This window comes from Mus musculus, chromosome 8 (genome assembly GCF_000001635.26).
Source record: "Mus musculus strain C57BL/6J chromosome 8, GRCm38.p6 C57BL/6J".
Taxonomy (NCBI): domain Eukaryota; kingdom Metazoa; phylum Chordata; class Mammalia; order Rodentia; family Muridae; genus Mus; species Mus musculus.
Genome location: NC_000074.6, coordinates 10,297,602 through 10,320,014, shown reverse-complemented (window position 1 = coordinate 10,320,014; position 22,413 = coordinate 10,297,602). Strand labels below are relative to the sequence as shown.

Sequence of the window (22,413 nt, the reverse complement as noted above, 5' to 3'; positions counted from 1 at the left end):
GAGGAATTACTGAGACACATGTCAGGACTTGGGAACAGATCAGCACACATAGATACAACTGATATCTGAGAAAGCCTCAAATGTAATTCAGTGGCATGGGTGTTCTTTCAGTAAATCTCAACAGGGCAGCTAGGCATGTGTGCACTACACAACTGCAGCTGTGTGGTTTGCACCACAAACACTCATCACAGAAGAGAGAAGACGAATTCAAACTCTAAAATTACAAACTAGTAAATAATTTAATACTGTAAAACCTAAAATTGCACAAAGGGAAAAGCCCTGCTATGAGGTCATCGAGGACATTAGGAAGCATCCTGAGTAGGTTCAAGGAAGCAGTGAGGCAATATGCAGGCATCTTGGTGGAAAAGCATCAACTTCAAGCAAAGTCTGCAACTCAGGTCCCCAGTCAAGTGTTAGATCACTTGAGAACTTGATGCTGTGAACTGGGACTCCAGCCACTACAGCATCAGTTTTAGGGATGATGTCGGAGAAGGCAGCTGTGGGGATTCTCAGTCCCCAACAAGCTGGTTCGGAGTGGGAGCTGAATCCATATGATTCTTCCCTTTTCTTCCTGTTTTGGACACTCATTGCACCATCAGTGATGGTGTGAATGAGCTGTTAAGATACCCTTGGCGGTTGTCTCAGATGGCTCAGTGGGGAAGAATGCCTTCATTGCAAGCAGGAAGAGCTGAGTACAAATTCATGGCACCCATGTAAAAGGTCAGGTGTGACTTGACATGCCTGTCATCCCAGGACTCCGGGAAGGGGAAAAGAAGGGAAAAGATTGGTGTATCCTGAGAGATTGCTGGCCAGTTCAGTGAGAGACTCTTTCTCATAGAGATCAGGTAGAGTGTGGTAGAAGACACATGAAGAGATGGGGCTGAAAAGATGGCTCAGTGGTTAAGAGCACTGACTGCTCTTCCAGAGATCCAGAGTTCAATTCCCAGCAGCCACATGGTGGCTCACAACCAATGCCCTCTTCTGGTGTGTCTGAAGAGAGTGACAGTGTACTCACATTAAAAAATAAAAATAAATCATTAAAAAAAAGACACATGACCACCCTGCTGTAGCATACAGAGGCAGGAATATACCTCACACTCTCATGTATGCACCTCCCACACCCCAGCATACACACACACTGCACAAAACTACACACAAGCTCAAAGACATCCCTGATGACATGGACCACATGTATACTGCACACTCACATGCATGCACTCCTACCACGTACACACTGCATGCACAAACACACAAAAATATCTCTGACAGGGACCTTGAGAATCCACACTTATACTTCATATTCATATGTAGGTATCCTCAACCCTCATGCACGTACATGTGTGTGCGTGCACACACAGACACAGACACAGACACAGACACAGACACAGACACACACACACACACACACACACACACACACACACACACACTGAACACAAAGACATCCCTGACTTAGAGTATGGGGATTCACACTTATACCCCAATCGTACTTGGATTTTGGAACTTCACAGTCTTTCAAGGAGAATAAGAAAGTTAATTAGATGCAAAGCTGAAATCGACACTCCCCCTTCCCTAGTGATGTACTTTGCGATTCACACTTCTAAGGATTATGAATAATAATTTGACAGCAATAAATACCTTTAATCACACTTGTCTGAAAAGATTACGCGGGCCTAACATCCCTGTAGCAGCTTTCTTACAATATTATCACTGCTTAGCAAAGCTCATGCTCTCTAGAAATAATTTTCCTCAAGCTAGCACCGCTCCCCCTCAATCCATGTTGATCACATCACGGCAGCCAGTGTGTGATGACACTTTACCTAGCCAAGATGGCATCAATGAGCAAGACGGTCCCTAGATCAGCAGGGGTGGGGAACCCATTTCTGTCCTGTCACCTGGTGTCATGTTTCCAGACTCTCTGTCCAGCTGTCAAGAACAACTCACCACTTGGACTTCACATAATATAAAATGTAGTGTCTCTTGTTCAAAGACAAAGCATTTTAAGGACCAGATCTGGTGTCCTATTCAAGGTCAATGACCTTCAGCACAAAAGACCTCTTACCTTATAGCATGCACTGCATGAAGCAAGCAATCTTGTGTTTCCCTGTCAGATGCAGGTGCCCCCTCTCTCTTCTCTCTCTCTCGGTTGGTATTGGGGGGGGTGTCACCTGATTATAGCACCAACCCAGAGTCACCAAACTCCTTAACTTGTTCACTGCCAGGTCTCCAACTTTCTTTTTAGCCTTCCTTCCCTGCCTCTCACATAAGAGAACTTAGTCAGCCTATAAACACCATCTCTTATGTATATTTCACTAGTGTAGGGAAACTTAAGCCTGGATAAGTTTTGAGTTCACTCTTGGTTTTTCTGGAGCCATACTTTCATTTTTATGTTTCGTTCTAAGTGGTTCCTCATCTTTATATCATCTATCCTCTATCAATCTATCATCCATGTATTAGCCACCTGCCTGTCTATTATCTTTTATCTCACCATATTCTCTGTCAATCATACATCACATATCTATCATCTACCATGTGTCTATCACCTCTTTATACATTGTATATCTATTTTCTATTTATTCTTAATCTATGGGTTTGACCTCTCTCAACAATCTTTCATATACCTCTCTATTTACTATCTATAACTTTATCTATCACTGCCCCTCTTTTTACCTCTTTCTGGTGTCTGTCAGTTCATCCAACATCTTTCGTCTGTATCTATTATCTATCTATCTATCTATCTATCTATCTATCTATCTATCTATCTATCCCTCCCCCTTCTTCTCCATCATCTACTCCATTATGTTTCACACTCTGTTCTCTACCCTATGTTTCTGTGTTTCTGTGTGTCTTGGATATTTTTGTCGCCATCCTGACATGGACTCCCTATCTTTGTATTAAAGCGAGAATCCATTGGAATAAGGCTATCTCTAATTTCCATGGAATTTCACTTCAGCTTGACTGTGGTGCAAGAATGCCACAGGAAAGCATTGGGGATGTCTAAAAATCACTCTCTATTCTGTGAGTGCTGGCAATCCTTCTCTTAGTTCATGACCTAAACTCAATGTCACAAACCCACAACATTTCATCAAGGCTTCTGTAATCCCACTCTCCACTCCATAATTCTTACAGAGATTCAATTCTGAGGGTCCCTCTAGATTGTCAGCATGAGATGAGTTCCCTGGAGGGGCACAGACATGGTTGCCTTTGCCACTATTTCCAATATTATCATACAGTATTTGACACCTACCATTTGTTTGCTATAGGAATGTTTTTAAGAACTGGTAGACAGAGAGACTGAGACAAATGTGTTTACAAAAGAGTTATTAAAAACTTAAAGACATGTAACCCCCCCAAAAGTACTATAAGGTTAAAAATGTATAACCCCAAATATTACCCTTTCTGTGGAATCTATATCAACCTTAGCCTTATTGGGACATTTAATCCCATATAAATATTTCTTCTAAGAAGAAATGTCTTGAAGAGTAATATTGGAGTTGGATAAATGCAACTGTGGGAAAGCCCAACACTACAGCTCTTTTTTGCATCCCACGTACACGCACTGTGCTGCCTCCTGTCAAGACAACAGTGTAACAGTATGTAATTAGGACCAGGTCTGCGGAGCATCAGGCGTCCCAGTGTGGGATGCCCTAAGGCTGGGCTCTCCACGTGGCTGTTCACACTTGGCACTCTAGATGACTAAATTGCCTTTCTCAGCACCAAAGGCATTCAGAAACCCTGTAATTTTTTTCTCTCTAGCAACCTGCAATTGTCCCTTTGTTTTTATTTACTCAGTATTCTCTGCTAAAGGAGAGTGTAGTGGTGAGCAGCAACAGTGGATTTCTCTGTACATCTATACATCTGTACATCTCCCATCTGTACATCTGTACATCTCCCATCTGTATATCTGTACATCTCCCAGACCCAGCCAACCTATGCATCCACAACAGCATCACAATGACCACCTCTCTCAACACAGCCTTTCTTTCCTGCTGTACTCTTGCTGAATTTTTGTGACCTATTGACTGGATCTAAAGTAACTCCATCTGCATTAGCCAGGGCAGCACTGTATTCTAGGTAGTCTTTCATTTGTGCTCCTTCAGTGTGCCCTGAGTGCTCAGAGCCTCACTTGCTGAGAACATATAAAGGACCATGATAGCCAAGATCTGTTCAGAAGCAAGGACAGTGTGTGTGTGTGTGTGTGTGTGTGTGTCCCCTAGATAAAAGGTTCAGTGGGTATAAACTGCAGAGCGAGCTGAGACTTGACATTCTTCTTCCCTCGACTCCTCCCCAGGTCAGCTAGGATCCAGTGACTTCCCCTCCCTCAGAACATCAAACTCAGGAGCTTTATAGCGACACCTGTCACCTGAAATGTGCCAATTTTGTTCTCTGGTCATTGTTGAATACTCATCCTGGAACTGACTTTTGAATACTTAATTTGCTTCCTGTCTCCAGGTGTTACTACGTGGCCCTTTCAAGTGCCAGTTCTTACCAGGTGTAGCAAAGACCCTCCTGAGGACACGAGAGTGTGTGGATCTGCCCCCTCCTTCAAGAGTTGAAGCACTGCAAGAGAAGAGAGAAAAGAGAATTGAAGAAAGCACACCCCACACTGAGCTCAAAATGGCTATATTTCAGTAGCAGCTTGGACAATAGCTGTAGGGGCCGTGGGGTGAGGACAAGTCACTGTCAGATTCCCACACTACACATATATGATCACAAGTGTTTCTCTTTGTGCCCAAACCTGTTACGTGATATGGAAGTTTGATTACCCACTATAGCCAAAGGAATTGATGAGAAAGTAGAGTTGAGTGAGTTTATATGTCCTTCGCAGGACAAAAGAACACATAAGTAAAAAGGACTCTCTTTAGCCTCATGAAGACATTGTTTTGCAATTTGCGAAGACCTACTGGCTAAAAGCAACGAAAGTTTGCATTTTGCACATTAAGCCTCCATTTGTGCCATTAACCCTTGCCCACGATTCTTTTACTGTCACAGACCATTTTGAGACAAAGCCATAAAGTCACATAGATCAAAATATATACCAATTATCAGAGCAAACCAACAGCCGGAAAACGACCTGTGTGTCCATTTGCTAGCAAGGTGAGTTTGTTAGTACATGCAATATCAGGAGGCTTTGAGATTTGCTACAGTCTCTGATGCTTATAGCACCCTGATGGGACAAGCCTCCTAGAAATGTCCTTAGATTCTGAGGCACCCCACTGGTCTCCACTACTCATATATCCATGGTTAGAAAAACATCACTGAGGCACTTGCCACAAAAGAGAGCCAAGTAGCAGCTGCCCTTGCTGCTGTTTAGGTTTTGTTGTTATTGCTGCTGTATCTTTGGGTCAGTGATTCTATGTAGCCAGTCGTCAGGAGCTTCTCTGTCTGATGCCTCAGCCTCCCCAGGACAGGAATTTTAGCCACGAGCTAACAGTTCCAGTAAGAGCCTCTCTTATGCTCAACTGTGACAACACTGTTCAGCATGGTTCAGTTTCAATCACCCAGGCCTTTCTACGAAATTTCTTCTCTATGACCTGAAATCTGAACTGAAGGTGCTGTTCTCTGTATTCGCCCCAGTATCCGTGCCTCTAGGTGACTATTCTCTTGCTGTCTCCCTCACTCTGAGGGATTCCACAAGGACATGCAATCTCAACAGCCTGTCAGCTCCTGTACAGGCTCCAGACACTGAAAGCCACCTTGTCAGCTAGTGTGTGCCATAGAAAGGACCTATGAAAGAGGCCTAGAGTGCCCGCCCTCAAGCCTTTCTCCAGTCAAAGCACCTTATGCCCAAATTGTTTTCACTACAGAAATCAGTCGCAGGCCTGCTGTCTGAGGAAGCACGAGCTTCACCTGCCCTTGCCTTTTGAAGGGACATCCTGTCTACTCCAGGGCTCTTCCCTGAAGAACTTCCTACACATAGTTCCTAGAACATGCCCTTTCTATTCACCAACAAGTGACTTTCATCTCATGATGATGTTCTTTCTTTAGTCTAGGATTTGCTTTCAAATTCAAGGTCCAGTTTGCTGAGGAACCACCTCAGAGGTGTCAGGTCTGTAGACAAATTGCCAGCTGCCACCATTCTGAGAGAATTGACCAAGGCAAGCAAGCATAAAGGATAGCTTAGCCACCCGGGACTCCACTAGTCTTGGATGACATACTTGCAGGCAACCTAGGACCCATATCTGCATCAAGGCTTGCAGGCATACCTGCTTCAAACAATGAAATTAAGTTACTGCCCTTAGTAACCCTTTGATAATATTTCACTTCAAACACATCATGGCTCACAGTCTGGGAACTCTGGACAAGGGGTCAAGATAAACTATGCTGATTTAGGGGAAGCATACAAGCAAGCAAACTTGTGAACTTTTAGGGGAAATCTTATGTTTACTATCTTATTTCTATGCATAGTTGGGCATGAGTATGATAAAAATAAGATGCTGTCTCCCCAGTGTTAAGAGACTGTTGTAGCATCTCCATGTATAAGTTCAGAGATCCCGGCACTTATTGGACACAGCCATTGGCGGACAGAGTATGGACTTGATTCTGGTGTATCAGGAAGATCTAGTGTCAAGCTCCATGGACTCTTGCACACTCAGCAATTTTCAGAAGAGACTCCAGAGGACAGCAATTAACACTGTCTGTAATAGCTAAGTATAATAAACCGGATATACTTCATTGTTTATTGCCAAACACTTTAGAATTAGCTATTTCCCTATACTCATTATGATAATTAAAGGGATTTAGAGAAAATTAAGAACACACAGAAAATAGAATAATGTTGAAATTAAATTAAAAAATGAAAGCTGGGCACATGTCTGAAATACCAGCCCATCTACATCGTGAAGCATTGTCTTTAATTAATTAAAAAGTTGAGAGGAAATTATCAAGATAGCACTAGGTGGCGTCACTGGCCACCAGAAATGATGACTTGAGTTTGATCCCCAGTGGAAGAACTGACTCCATACAGTTGTTCTCTGATGTATGAGTGTGTGGACAGAAAAACATCTAAGTAAGTAAATAAAGTAAGAAAGCAATAAAATAATGAAGAGAAGGAAGCCCTAAAATGACCAATGCAGAGTTGAAGCAATGATGCCAAGTTGTTTTATAACACAGAGCGAGGGTTTCTGCTTTATTGGGCACACTGTGCACACGGCGTGAATGTGTCCATTGTGCTTATGTTAAGGGTATGCTGTGTCTCACTGACTGGCTGTTCATACATAGCCATGGCCTTGTATCATGGTGTGAAACCCACTCGGTTATAGGATAGGTTCTTAGTATCCATGTGGAAGGGTCCCAGAGCCTAGCCAATGGACACTGACGTTGTTTGCACAGCCCCATCAGCCTTTCTTCTTGCACATGATGGCTCTGTGTTTTACCTCAGGGAATACCGCCTCGTGCATCATGTTGTCATGGTTCCTGTACTCCCGTATCTGGAAGCAGCGGCAGCTTTGTTAGCCTCTCTTGAGTCACTGCACGGTTCCTCAGGGAAGCAACCTGTGCTGGCCTCACTGTGGGAAGACAGCAACACAGCGTCTTCACTCCTTGAAGCCTGCCGTCGTCTCTCAGTCTGCACTGGTTGACTGCTTTGATCTCGACAACTTGTGCCACTCCAGAGGTTTTCAATCTCATGTGGTCAGCCAAGCTTTGGCATACAACTTTATAATGGATTTTAACTCACTTTACTCTTTTAGTTAGCATGGAACTTAAACTCACCATCCTTCATTCCTGATTTTTGTCGTCTGAATTTTTCCTTTCATTCTCATTTTTTGAAAAAATGTGAATCAGTTTAGCTAAGGATATTTCAAGTATGTTGACCATTCATAAAACCATTCATTTTTTATTTTCAAAATGTTGCTTTTCTCAATACTTCTCTTGTTTCTACCCCAGAGTGTATACCTTTCATGAGCATTGCCTGTTGCTTTACTGTTTTTTATTCTCAAATGTGGGAAGTTCAGTAATTGGGTGTTCATATGCTTTTCTGCTGTAGGCATTTATAGCTCTGGCCTGTACTGATGACTTCATACAGTTTAACAGTTGTGAAAATGCACCACTGTGGCAGGGACATTGATGAGGAGTGGATGCGTGCCAGGAGACATCAGTGAGGGTGTCAATGTGATACCATTCCCAGATACACTGACACTATATTGAATATCCAGGATATTCTGAAGACCAGGATGCAGAGAAAGAAAGGTATAACTCAACCTCTTAAGGATGGGAGAGCCTAAGTCTGGAAGCCCTGAAATAGATGCTGGCTGGGATGTTTTGTAGGGTTCGTGTGTTCCTCTCACTCCATCAGTCCTGTTGAGATAGCCATTCCATGCCTTCCTGCAGTTTCTCCTTACAACATCTTCTGGGAATAAGAAGACATCTTGGGGAGCTGCCCTCCTTGTCCTTTTCTTCCTGCCTCCCTGCCCCAAATCTCTTTACTTTAATTTACCACCTCAGAAAACGAGACACATTGAGAATTAGTCACATTCTGAAGTGCATATGGTGTGGTGGTTTGAATGAAGATGGCCTCCAAAGGTTCATATGGTTGCATACCTGGTCCGCAGTTGTTGGAGTGTTAGTGAACAACTAGAAGATGTGATCTTGCTGGAGGAGGCATGCCAAGGGAAGCAGCTTGGAGATTTCAAAAGACTTCCACATTCCCACTGAGTCTTTCTCTGTGCCTCATGGTTGTAGATCAAGATGTTTGCTCTCAGGAGTTCTGTCCCTCTGCCACCATGAAGTCTAACCCTCTGATTTCATAAACCAGATTAGATTATTTCTTTTATAAGATTATTTCTTGGTCATGATCTTTTATTGCAACAACAGAAAAGTAACCAAGACATGAGGTCAGGTGCCCTTCAGAGGAATTGGGGAAAGGACATAATTTTAGGCAACTGTTCCAGAGTTCCTTCACAATCCCCATGAAAGGTTTCTAATTTCACCATCAGGAGAGTAGGGAACAAAGTTGTCTGTATTGATCCTTCTGATGTATCCAGATGCTCCCTCTGCAGTATGTCACATGGCCCGTCCATAAGCTCTTGGAAGTGTGTGGCCTGCTGGTGTAGGAGGCAGAGCCTTGCACACAGCTGCCTGAGTGGCCGTTAAGACTTCTGCGTCTGACTTTTGTGAAATTGCCCCACCCATCACTACAATACTACTGACGTCACACCATTCGGCAAGCTTTTCCCTTTCCAATGGTCAGTTTGGTCTCATCTGTCTTGGATCTTCATGTGGGTGTGGTTATAATATAATTTCCTTGTCTTCAAGATGGGATCCCCCTTCCATGCTGTGTTTTCATTTAGCTCTGACAATGAAACTTTTAGCTGTTTAAATATTCAGAACTTTCAGAATGAGTAACTGTGTAACTGGGAGCAGGTTATGTAGCAAATGAGTGGCCAATGCTAGCCAGGACATGAAGCTGAGGGACATCTGTTTAACTTTCCTACTGAAGACCACATCCCCAGCAGCTGGCAATCCACTCCAGCTTTTCCTGTGTCCTTTGATGTATCTATGTGAATCTCTTGTTTTGACCTTACTGATGTCTAAATAAGTGTTCCTTACAGACCTGACACAACTGCTTGGTTTTCTATACATTCTTCCCATTTCTGCCCCTTGAGTGTTAGTCTATGTTCATCAAGGCAGTTCCTGAGAGAGTGGGACTCACATCTGACACTTGCTATTTGTTTGCTGTGTGGATTATACAATGTTTCATTCTCCTAAGCCTCTATTGCACCTTCTCTTCAGCTTTGTTTTTCTGTTTGTGTTTTGTTGCTTTGTTTTATAAGAGATGGTTTCTTCCCTTTTTAGTCCACACCGACTGCAAACCCATGACCCTCCCTCAGCCTCTCCTGGGGGCTTGGATTACAGACAGGTGCATACACCCATTCTTCCTTTGTGTAAATAGGTCTTTACATATTGTCATCTCAACTCACAAACATTCAGATGAATTATTCATTAGGATTATAATTAATATTTTAATGCATACCAACGTAATTTACATTAATTACTGTTGACCAAGGTTCAGCAATGAACAAATGCTGGATATTCCTGCATCCCTGTCTCCCCCAACTTCAGGCCTTTAGACTTAGCAAAGGACCCTTATGCATACATGCCTGCTCACTATGGGCAGATTTGCATATATCTCTAGAAAGGTCAGGATAAACTTAAAGCAACAAAGCACTCCTTAGACTGTCACTTCATTTTGGTGAGCTTGTCCTGTGAACACAACAGTCATGTCTTTCATGTCAATCCAGAATATCTGTTCACCACAGTTCTTAGCTTTAGTTTGTCAAGAATGCCTTAATTATTCCTACATCTGAAAGATAGCTTTCTAAAACAAACAAACAAACAAACAAACAAACAAATACTTCTTGACAGTCCTTCTGTTAGCTTATGATCTGTCTCCCAGTCTTCTGACCTCTGGATTCACAGTATGAGGTCAGCTGAGATCCTATGGGATTCTTGAAGAGAGCAAATGCCTCGCTTGATCATTAGAAGATCAACCATGTTGGTCCTTTGTGTATCATGCTACATGTGCCTAGATGTGGTTCCTATGTGGTTCCTAGATTGTGGTTAAACTATCCCTGGATGTAACACCTCTGTATACCATGGCTACGCTGTCCCTAGATGTGTCTCCTATATGCATCATGGCTCCTGGATATGGCCTCTTTGTGCATTATGGCTATGTGAGCCTGGCTGTGTATCATGTGTAGCATGGCTATGAGTGTCTAGATGTAGCTCCTCTTTGTAGTGTGGCCATAAGCACTGCTCTGCTTCACGGTGTTCTACCTGGAGCCTAGAGCTTCTTCAATGTGTAGTTAGTGCCCTCCATCACACCCACACAGCTTCTCCTCTGGCTTCTAATAGCTCTCTTCCTGCTCCTCTGCCTTCTTGTCTATGGGTTCACACATTCCCCTGAGCTACACGTTCCCCCTGGCTGCTAACTTCACCAGTGGCTCCTCTGCTGCCACTGTGTCTGATCTCACAGTCTGTCCTTTTCAATAGAGGACTTACACTTAGCTTCTTTTTTGGATTTTTGCCTTATTTTTAGATTAAATAACATAATTTCTCTTTCCTTTGGTTCTTTATTTACAATTAGTATCTGGTTGTTATTCTCCTCCATAACTTCCCATACTCAATTAGAAAAGGGTTTCCTTTAGTTACAGGAACATCAAATAATAATTGATTTAAAGTCTCTCTTGGGAAAAAAAATACTGTCTAGGATTGCTCAGGAATAGATGTAATTTTTAGATCTATTTTTTTTTCTTTGTGGGTCAAACTGGCTTGTTTCTTCGCATTTCTCAGAGTGTTTGTTGAAGTCTTGACATTACAAAGAATAAAATGGGAGAAGACCTTTGAAATCATGTTCACTTTCCTTCCAGGACAGCCAGCCTCTCTGCCTGTGATCTTATTGGTTTATTTCACTACTTTTGAAACCCTTAATACCTATTATATCCTTGGTCATGCACAGCCACGGAAGTCTCTGCTCACTGTCACAGTACCAGCTTGTGGACTGAAACATTGCCTGGTTAGCTGCCCCAGCATTTGCAGAGAAACTTGACCTAGGGCATTTCTTTGGTGTGCTTGTAAATGGCTAACATTTTCCCAGTCTGCACTGCCCTTGAAAAGCATTAGTTTCTTGAGTGTTTTAAGAGCCCATCCGCAGCCTGGGATATGTGTCTAGTCCTCAACAGCCTAGGGAATACACCATCCCTTAGCCGGTGCCTTCCTCTGACTCCCCCGTTCACAGTTTTTAATCCACTCTCTGAGACAGCTGTCGCCACTGCTTCAGGCAAGCGTGGTGCTGAACATCACTGCTGGTTCCTCTCTGCAAATGCCCCCAGGAAAAGATTTGTAGTGGGTTTTTGTTCCCCTAAATTAAGTAAAATAAAAACAAATCTTTCTTATGAGCTTGCATTTCCAGGAAACTTGCAGACAGGTAAAAATGACAGTCATCTGGGGACCAGCCTTCTTGGAAATCTTCCATCAGTGTCTGCAGGACAGATTGTTTTCATAGCTTTCGGGATGGTAAGGGTGGTGGTTTTAAAGGCTGCCATGTGGCCAGTGGAAGCGCGAGTGACCCGGGTTGTGACTGGCAGCTGTGAACAGCTTGTACTGTTGTAGTTGAGATTCACGAATGTTAAAATCTGGGTTATGCCAAGCTTTGTGCTGACATTCAAGGCTCCAGAATAGTTTGTTTTTCTCTTTTTCCAGCGTTCTGTTGATTCTTTGAAGGGCGGGTTCTTAGTGACCCTCCTACCTTTTAATCATTTATATGTGGTCCTAAGAATGTTTACTACCCGCAAGAAGAATCAGCTAATACTAGGCTGAGTGATAATAATTGTGTAAAAGCTTCAGTTGTCAAACTTTTATATGATGAAAAGTTATCTTACAAGGTCATTATCAAACTTGCCTGGTCCTCATATCCTCGATGATATAGTGCTGGCATATAGCTTGCCTGGTGGGAATTAGGAATGGCCTGCGTACTAGACCTGGCCTTAAATCAACATGGCTCTAAATACTCCAGAACACACAGGAATGACAGTTTTATAATGACAGACATTGGTCCTCGTATTTCTTCGGAGCCCAGAGCAGCGGCAGTAAATCCAGAATGCACATGAAGTAAACACAAGTTTCAGGCTTCATTTTCTCCCTATTTATGACTCTCCTCTGAGTTATACTATACAAAATGTTCTTACTCTGAGCCAGGTTCAGAAGACACCCACGGTTCACAGGGGTGGGCACTTTGCAGATCAACTCAATGAGATTCAGAACTCCACAACTAGTAATTTATGCAAATTAGTCTATGTCTATAGATCAATTGGCTACTAACTTATAGTTCCATCTTGAGATAGTGCAAACAAAATGAAAAATAGTCCTTCTCATATTTGTCAAAGCTATTAAAGTATGTTTTGCTTTCACTAAAAACCCATACTCACACTCCACTCCCCCACCCCATCCTCTCATATACCATACCCCAATCTCCCCTCCATACCCTTAAACATAAAGCCTTTGTAAAGTCAAGCAAGCAGGGAATAAACATGTCGATATTGAAGTCGTTACTAACACCTAAAGACAAGCCAGAAATCAAGAGGCACACCCCAGGATACCAACAGCAGTACTTAATGTGTTTTTGACTTCTCTGGGCATCAGTCCTTTACAGTGTAACCTGGGATATAGTTAAATACTACTGATGAAAATAAGATTATATAAGTGAGAAGAAAATGACTACTCAGCCAGGTTTGGAAGCTGGGGAGGAAATCCATTCGTGGAGGGCAAACACCGAGAAGAATCAGCGAAAACACCCAGCAAACCGAGTTTTAAAACAAAAAAGTTCTTTTGGCTTAAAGGGTTTCCACTTCCTCTTTGAACCTTTGGTACCTGACTATTGTTCCTGTACAATGATTGTCTAATGATGAATCTAATTTACCCTCCAGGGTCACCATAGTTCCCTTGATTATAGTTAATTTATGACATCTTTCTTTCATAAAGGGTTTTAATTAATCAATGAGTACTTGGTAATTTGACAGCCACTGTGCTTTTCTGAGAACCACATAGGAGCACATGGTTTCTCAGACCCTTACGAATATCATAAAACTGTATTATATCACCTTAGGATGTGTTTAGAAGTGGACCCCACATTGAATGTCACTCCTTGTGCCTGCTTCTGTTAATGTCAGTAACAGGTAGCCACAGCCTGCCTGAGCATACACATGCATGACACATGTGCACACTTCACCCATATATCACATACACAAAACTCACCCTCATCCCTGCACCACACACACACACACACAACTCACCCTCACCCCTGTACAACACACACATACCTCACCTTCACCCCTGCACCACACACACACACACCCTCACTCTCATCCCTGCCCCCTCACACAGCACCCCTGCACCACACACACACCTCACCCTCACCCCTGCACCACACACACCCCTCACCCTCACCCCTGCACCACACACACACCTCACCCTCACCCCTGCACCACACACACCCCTCACCCTCACCCCTGCACCACACACACCCCTCACCCTCACCCCTGCACCACACACACACCTCACCCTCACCCCTGCACCACACACACACCTCACCCTCACCCCTGCACCACACACACACACACACAACTCACCCTCACCCCTGTACAACACACACATACCTCATCCTCACTCCTGCACCACACACACACACACACACACACACACCCCTCACCCTCACCCCTGCACCACACACACACACACACACACACACCTCACCCTCACCCCTGTACAACACACACATACCTCATCCTCACTCCTGCACCACACACACACACACACACACACACACCCCTCACCCTCACCCCTGCACCACACACACCTCTCACCCTCACCCCTGCACCACACACACCTCACCCTCACCCCTGCACCACACACACACCTCACCCTCACCCCTGCACCACACATACACACACACAACTCACCCTCAACCCCTGTACACACACACACCACATCCTCCTCACCCCTGCACCACACACACACACACACACACACACACACCTCATCCTCACCCCTGCACCACACATGGATTCAGGGCAGGAGTGCCAGTCCTGAGGGAGCATGTTTGGCTGGGGCTGGATTCTACAGCTGCCCTTGTAGCTCTGCCCCATGCAATCCAAGCAGGTTAAATGGCAAACACTGAACATAGGGTTTGTTTGTTTGTTTGTTTGTTTGTTACAAATGTATCACAGACTTGTTTTTTAAACTTATTTCAAAACTAAAATTCCCTAAACTTGACTTATGCTTTGCTGGATTTCCTGTGTTTGTCCACATTCAGCAGCTAAGCATAGGTGTTAGTATAGAGAGGGACCCTATTTGCTTTGAGTTATACATGCACTCCTCTTGTAATAATGCACTGGGCAGCCCGTCTCCTTACCAACATACACTATGCATACATCCCTTCTTGAATAATGCACCTAGCAAGCTGATAAGTCCCTTGAACTTCTACCTGATACATCCCTGAGCAATAAAATAGGATTCTCCACACCTAGAAACAATCAAATTTAGAGCATTTCTATTCAAGTGTATTCACAATGCATGAAGACCAGAGGCTAATCTGGACTGATGCCAAGGAACAACTTTGGCTTGGAGAGGGATTCCTGAGAGAAGGCATGTTTGAGAGCAGAAAAAAAAAAAAAAGATGAAGTCAAATTGTGGAGTATAAACTCATGGCCTGTGTTCTGCTTGGAACAGCTTTCTAGACAGCTCTCTGCTCAGAGAGCTCTTTCTTGCAGTTCCAAAAACTCTCTGGATAGCTAATCTGTTGCAGGTCAAAAGCCCAGATCTTTTATTTATCTCACTCTGAGATCATATTCCTACCCTGCCTGGGCCTAACTGAGCTCTGTCCCAGGCTGACCTTGAACTCAAGAATCTGCCTGCCTTTGTTTCTGTCTGTCTTTGCATCTTTCTGACAAGCTGGCTCACAGTACAGCTGCCTCTGCTCTTCTATATCCATGAATCTCCTTAAACAATTCATATAACACCCTTATATTTTGCATAGTTGAGAAATCATATATATTTGAAGTCATGATTTCAGAGTTCTTTATCATAGCCTTAAAGGCTATCCTGAAGTTATCAGCGTTCTGCCATTTTCTATAAAAACATAGACACATCCTCCTGGACTTGTGCTGACTCTGATTGTCATGGTCATTAACCTTGGCAGAGATAACATTCCCTAATAATCTTGAGAAGGGATATGAAGAGATACACACACACACGCACGCACATGTATATACACACACAAACAAGACTTACACCCAGCAGCTCTCAATATTTGTGGAGGGTCACACCCTGCTGGCTCTGTCCCAAAACCATGCCACATCATCCCTTCCACATGGCCAAGCAGGATTTGGCAGCCGGAAATGTTTTGAGGTACATGCTAAGTAAGGAAAACTTTGACCTCTCTTTAAACTTTCAGGGAAACCCCCCTATTTACCCTCCTATGCCTATGGATAATTGGGCATGCATATGATTAAAATCAGATGCACCATGGGAAAAGATATGTGCAGATCTAACCTGTCAGTCAAACCAGAGAAGCATCAAAACTACATCCTATGTAACCAAACTTCAATCCTCCTGTACCCCCACAACAAGAGCCCCGAGCACCAATCTGGGCCCTTGTGTGTTCTCACACATGTGCCCCCTGTCGGTTTTGACTGTCCCTTGTGGGCCCTTGTGTGTTCTCACACATGTGCCTCCTGTCGGTTTTGACTGTGCCTTGTTAATCTGCTCTATCATTTTGCTCTGGATGAAGAAACCTCTTTCTTTTGCAAATTTGTGTGGCCCTGATTTTCAGTTCTCTGGATTTGAGGTCAAGAACCTGGAAACACCTGTGACCTAATCACTGAGAGCACATGGTGGACAGAAGACCGAGTTTGTGTCAGGATAGCATGGTTTAAAAGGCTTGAAATCCCCAGTGAGCTAACGTAGAACAGGCTGTGGAGGTTGGTAATTGAGATCATTGGAGTGTTACAGTATCAGATCCTGGGCACTGGTAAATGGCAGACACTGGGGATAAAGAGTCCACGGTGAGGTTCACAACACAGTCTTCTGACTTCCCACAGATGAGCCCTTGTTGCAAGCCAAAGAGGCTTTTCCTGCACTGAGGCACCATTTACCTTTAGTAAGATGCACAAATCTTAAATGCACATTGGGTTCCTTGTGCTTGTGAGTAGACCTGCGTAAGCCACACGTAGCTCACAGTGACAGACGATCTGTCATGTCAGACAGCTCTCACTTGGCACCCTGCAGTGAGCAACCCCAGCTGTCACTCATATGTCCAAGAGAGTCAACATCAATTAATTTTGCCTAGAATTAAAGAGCATAGATCATTATGTCAATAATCCAGACCCAGAAGACAAATATTACATGGATCTTCCTGTCCCTGGCTTCCATGTCCTGTGATGATGATAGTATGTCACCACACCCAGCCATACATAGCCTAAAAATTGCTGTGTTACAACCACAAACTGTCCTTATATACAATTGATATAAACAGTCTCGTTTGTATGACTCTTGACTCGTGTGCTTTTTAGGAATTCTGACATAGGAAGGGAAGATACTTGTGGAGTAATTCAGCTTTCTGACCCACATGATAGCCACTGTTTGCTGATGTCCAATAGGCCTTCAGAATGACTTGTGAGAACAGATTGTACATGGAGGTTGAATCTGATGCCCTAGGAAGAGCTCCATGGGGGGTCTCACACCCATGTGAGTCTGGTAGGTGATTACTCCTGTTCTCTATGGCTTCCGTGCAGAGGCAAGTGAACCAGAACTTGTACTGTTATTTCCCAGGGTGCAACTTCAGTCTTTCCTTCCTGCATCTCACCACATGCCACAGCGTTCTTTTTATCCTCAGACATATGTTTCACTCAGCCCTGATAACTGCAGCCCCCAGAGATGCTCACACAGAAGGGAGGTCACCAGTGACCCAGAGAGGAAAGAGAGAAAAAAAAGAGCCCTTAGGGCACTGTCAACTCTAGTTCAATGTCAGACAGAGGTCTCCGCCTTAACAGAACCCTTCCACAGCCAGAAAAAAAAAATCTATCTATCAATGATCAACAATAGGTCTTCACAGGGAAAAGCCAGTGAATCTTCAGCGGCAGATCAGCAGTATTTTATGTCTTACTTCAAATACTTCATTTTAATCAATTCACTCTCTGCTGCCTCTTAGCTGGTTTTTAAGACCCGACATTGTGTGAAGTGCGTGGGTTTGGCTGGTGAATACCAAACACCTCTGTTGGTCTCAGACCTTCATAGAACACTCCTGTCTCATGAAGAGTCAAAAAAATACTGGGGTGTGTGCATGAATGGAGCCACTCATCCAACTGTAGGTGCTGCAGAGAGATTTTCCTGGTGCCAGAGTCTGACTTAGCATCAGTATCCTCACCTTTAAAACCCCTCCACCAAATGTCAAGAGAAGGTCAGACGTGTCAAAGCTTGGCCAGTGAGTCAGGCTTATGGAGCTCCTGAAATGTCAAGGGAAACAGTGCCTCAAGTCTAAAAGGGTCCCTCCTCTGTGGTCATAGAGGTGACATCTAAATCAAGTCCCATCCTATGCAGAGTGTGACAGATAGAATGACTAGAATAGCCCTGCCCTCCGGGTTATTTCTGTTTATCAAACACTCAATAACTATCAGAGGGCAGGGTGAAAGTCACTGTGTCAGCTCAAAGGATTAGTTAGACAGAAATTTGAGTAGATACCCAAGTGGCAGCGATCGCTGAATGAGTAATCATCCACCTTTCGGAAGTGAAGAGGAAATCAATCTTTACTTAAAAACTAAAGAGTAGCAAAAACATCCCCCCAAAGAGTGACTGGTTTGATCTCCCCATCCCTGAATGCCTCCACCTTCTCTGTCTCTGCCTCTTCTCATGTTGACTATAGGCTACTTACCCTCGAAGGCTACACTGTCCTTTCTGTTATTTCAAACATACAGAGCATGAGAGACATATCAACAGCCAACAGAGCTTGCTGTATAACCTGAGGGGTCTGCCTTCAGCTCTCAATGCAACATAATAATCCAGACATAGCACCAATGCTATGCAGGTGCTATGGGATCTAATGCCTGCTTCTGACCTCTGCATTACTCCCATATAGTCATGTACGCAATCTATACTCTCTCTTTCACACACACACACATGTACAAATCCACATACATGCAAACACATACATGAAATTAAAATTTAAAAGGATATAAAGAAGGCAGTATTCTGACTTCTGTAAATCAACCAACATCTGTATCTTGTTTTCTCTCCCTCCCTCTCTCCTCTCTCCATCCATCCATCCATCCATCCATCCATCCATCCTGGGGATTAAACTGTGTGGGCCTTTGACATACTACACTAGAGAGCTAGCCGATGAGATATTGCTCTTTAAGTGACACCAAAATCTAACTTTACAAATCCATCGGTAAGTTTGCTAAGGCTGTCTTATGCCCTATATCTCCTTCTTTCTGAGTCCAGTTCTCCCATATTTGGCCACTAGATGGTGACATATAGGGGTTTACCACCACCCGTGTGGTGATATATAGGGGTGTCCCACTACACAGGAAAACTCATTAAAGTCACAAATATAAGGTCAAGTGTCACAAGTTGAAAAGTTTGCTAATTATCTCCTAGTTCTGACCCATTTGTTAAATTCTTCCTCATGTTTCCTCAACAGAAAATCCACTATCATTCACTTAATCTAACAAGGTCAGTTATTTCATGATTACTGAAACAATGTCTATGTTGCTAACCATGACAGCTGGTATCTGTCTGTGCCTAGCCTTAACCCTAGCCTTACAGAAAGTCTGTTTTTCCTCCTAAGGATACAACCTTGAACTGCCAAGTCAGCAATCTATTTCTAGACCATAATTACCTACCAAGGCTTATGAAAAAATAATTTGTAATAAAAATGTATCTAGACTTTCCATGTACAGCAGAAGGCAGGTAATCCTCCAACTAAGAAAAGATAATGGTTTAGGCTTTTATTGGATCAAGGAGACTTAGCAACTATGAAGCCTGTAATACACTGGAAACTACCGGCTGGTCTACAGCTGACTGTCAAGATACACAGCATGCTGGGAGATTAAGGGATTAGAGAGGCAGATGAGAGAAATCAGATAAGTCACATTCCTCTGGAATTAAAGGATGGAGACAACATCAGGGAAGCAGGAAGACAGAGAGACAAGAGACAGAGAAATGGTGTGAGTCCATCTTCTAGTCCAGCATGGTAGAACAGAGGCAGAACAGGTGAGCACACAATGGACTAGGAAATAGACTCACACCATGATGGACCAGGAGATGGACTCACACCATGGACTAGGAGATGGACTCACACCATGGAGTAGAAGATGGACTCACACCATGGACTAGGAGATGGACTCACACCATGGAGTAGAAGATGGACTCACACCATGGACTAGGAGATGGACTCACACCATGGAGTAGAAGATGGACTCACACCATGGACTAGGAGATGGACTCACACCATGGACTAGAAGATGGACTCATACCATGATGGACTAGGAAATGGACTCACACCATGATGAACTAGGAGATGGACTCACACCATGGACTAGAAGATGGACTCACACCATGATGGACCAGGAGACGGACTCACACAATACTGGACTAGGAGATAGACTTACAACATGATGGACTAGGAGATGGACTCACACTAGAGAGTCAGGAGTGGCTACCCCATCCTCAAGTTCTCTTTTGAGCAACTCAGGAATGGGAGAGGATTTGAAGATATGGCATTCATGATACAGATGCCAAGATTCACCCAGCATATCCTTGTGTGTGTGTGTGTGTGTGTGTGTGTGTGTGTGTGTGTGAGAGAGAGAGAGAGAGAGAGAGAGAGAGAGGACTTGAATACCTTCACATGATTGCCCCATACCTGTGGAGCACTTTCTTCATTAATGATTGATGTGAGAGCGCCCAGCCTACTGTGGGCAGTGACACCTGGACAGGGGGTCCTGCATTGTATGAAAGCAGGATAAACACACCGTGAGGGGGAGGAGCAAGCCAGTAAGCCGCATTCTCTGTGGCCTCTGCTTTGGTTCCTGCCTTGGCTTCCTGGATGACAGACTGTTACCAGTTAGCCAGACAAACCCTCTCCTCTCCAAGTTACTTTGTTACGATGTTGGATTACTACAATATAAACCTAGCTAAGACAACTGGTCACCTCTTCAGGGAGGTAGCTGAGTCTCTACCAGAGAAGCCCTCAGTAGGAGGTCACAGCCCTCTGACATTGAGCTAGTCTCTTCTATGCCCTAAGCCCAGGGCCCAGCTGTGCCCAGTCATACTCATTGAGCATGATAAGTGGTTCTAAGGCACTAAATCTGAGGTGTTTCCCATCAACAGATACTCAATTAGGCTGCTAAAGGATTTCAGGGAAACACATAAATAAATCAAGGAATTTTGTTTCATCTAGGAGTGAACTTTTACTGACTATAGTTAGGAAAAGAGCAAGCAGGATAAATGGGATGTAGGGACACTTGGGAGAGTTTCTTGGTTAGAGACATGTTACTTGGTGGGGGCTGCAGAAGGAAAGCGAGCAGAAGACAGCATCTGTAGTGAAGATGATGCTGTGAGGAAGGCGTGTAGGCAAACAGGTGCAAGACATATTTAAATAAACACAGGCACCTGCAGCAGAGAACCTGGGGCAGGGTGAAAGCAGGATGAAGCTGTTTTACAAAAATCTTGACCCTGAGCACAGTGGAAAGGAAAGGTGATTTCTGAGTGTGATAGAAAGTTATCTACTTCTTGACACTGACATGTGGGGTTCACAACAGAGGGAAGAAGGAAACAGAGAAGAGAGCCCTGTGCGCTAGATTACTCTTGTTCATCAAGCAGAATCCAGCTCATTCCAGCTCAGACCTGCTCAGAGTAAGCATTGGCCAGACATCGAGCTTTGGGTCGATAGCTACCTTCTCAAGTTCTGTAGTATTCACTAATTTAGGACTTTAAATAGAAGGGATGAGGGAGACCAGAATTTAGTTGAGCATACCTAGGGAGAGTGACTCTCCACCTTGCAGACTTGGATGAGACAGGAAAGACCTTGACCCAAATGAGCCAGCTGTCCACCTCTGGCCTGCTGAGTCCCCAGGGGAGAAAGCTGACTACAGGGAACAGAGATGGCCTTGACTTGCAAAAGAAATCAGAGAAGGGAGAAGCTGAGGGAAAAAACCCTCAGGATGGCTGCTCTCACTGTCAACATCTCCATCACCCAAGAGTTCACACATGGGAATAGGGTTTCCCAGGAGCCTGGACAGGCTCATCCTATTAAAGGATTTGTATCACATCCACAGTTCAGGACATTGAAGCCCACCTTCACATTAGGACATCAGAGAGGAGATAGTGGTAGACACTGGGCTTCCTATGTTGAGCTGGGAAGCTTTTGATCAATACTTGGAGAAAGTCAGACATTCCTTGACAGCTGATTCTTACATGGGTTGCTAGACCAACTATACACACACACACACACACACACACACACACACACACACACTACCACCACCATCATCACTGTCACCATCACCATCATCATCATGAAGTATCACAACTTGAGCAGTATCTACACAGCCCTATCCTCTGTGACCTTCTCTTCTCCTCTAGGAAAAAGAACTGTTGGCAGTGGCAGAGTCTCAGGTTCAGGCTGCAAGGTGCCAGCTTTTGCAAGTAAGTTCTCTGCTGTTATTAGGTCTGTCCCTTTCACATCACACAGACTCTGTGTACATTGTTCTGTTGATAAGAAAGGGCAGTTAATAAGAAAACAAGAAAACGTGATTTTTTTTTCCCTGAGTTCAGCAGAGGTAATTTCTGACAATGAGAGTTAATTGAATTCTTATGACGTGATAATTGAAAAGATAATAAAGGCTGGTGATTCACTTAGAG

General features: G+C 43.9%; 1 protein-coding gene across 4 annotated transcripts in view; it reads right to left on the bottom strand.

The window, feature by feature from the left end:
• The window catches only part of Myo16 (myosin XVI), a 480,832-nt gene that overhangs the window by 314,728 nt on the left and 143,691 nt on the right, over positions 1-22,413 (bottom strand). For all 4 annotated transcript variants that reach the window (NM_001319151.1, XM_006508779.3, XM_006508780.4 and 1 more), the window contains exon 3: positions 4,490-4,560. In NM_001319151.1, the coding sequence (NP_001306080.1) occupies positions 4,490-4,560 (71 nt within the window). The remainder of the gene's footprint in view (positions 1-4,489; positions 4,561-22,413) is intronic.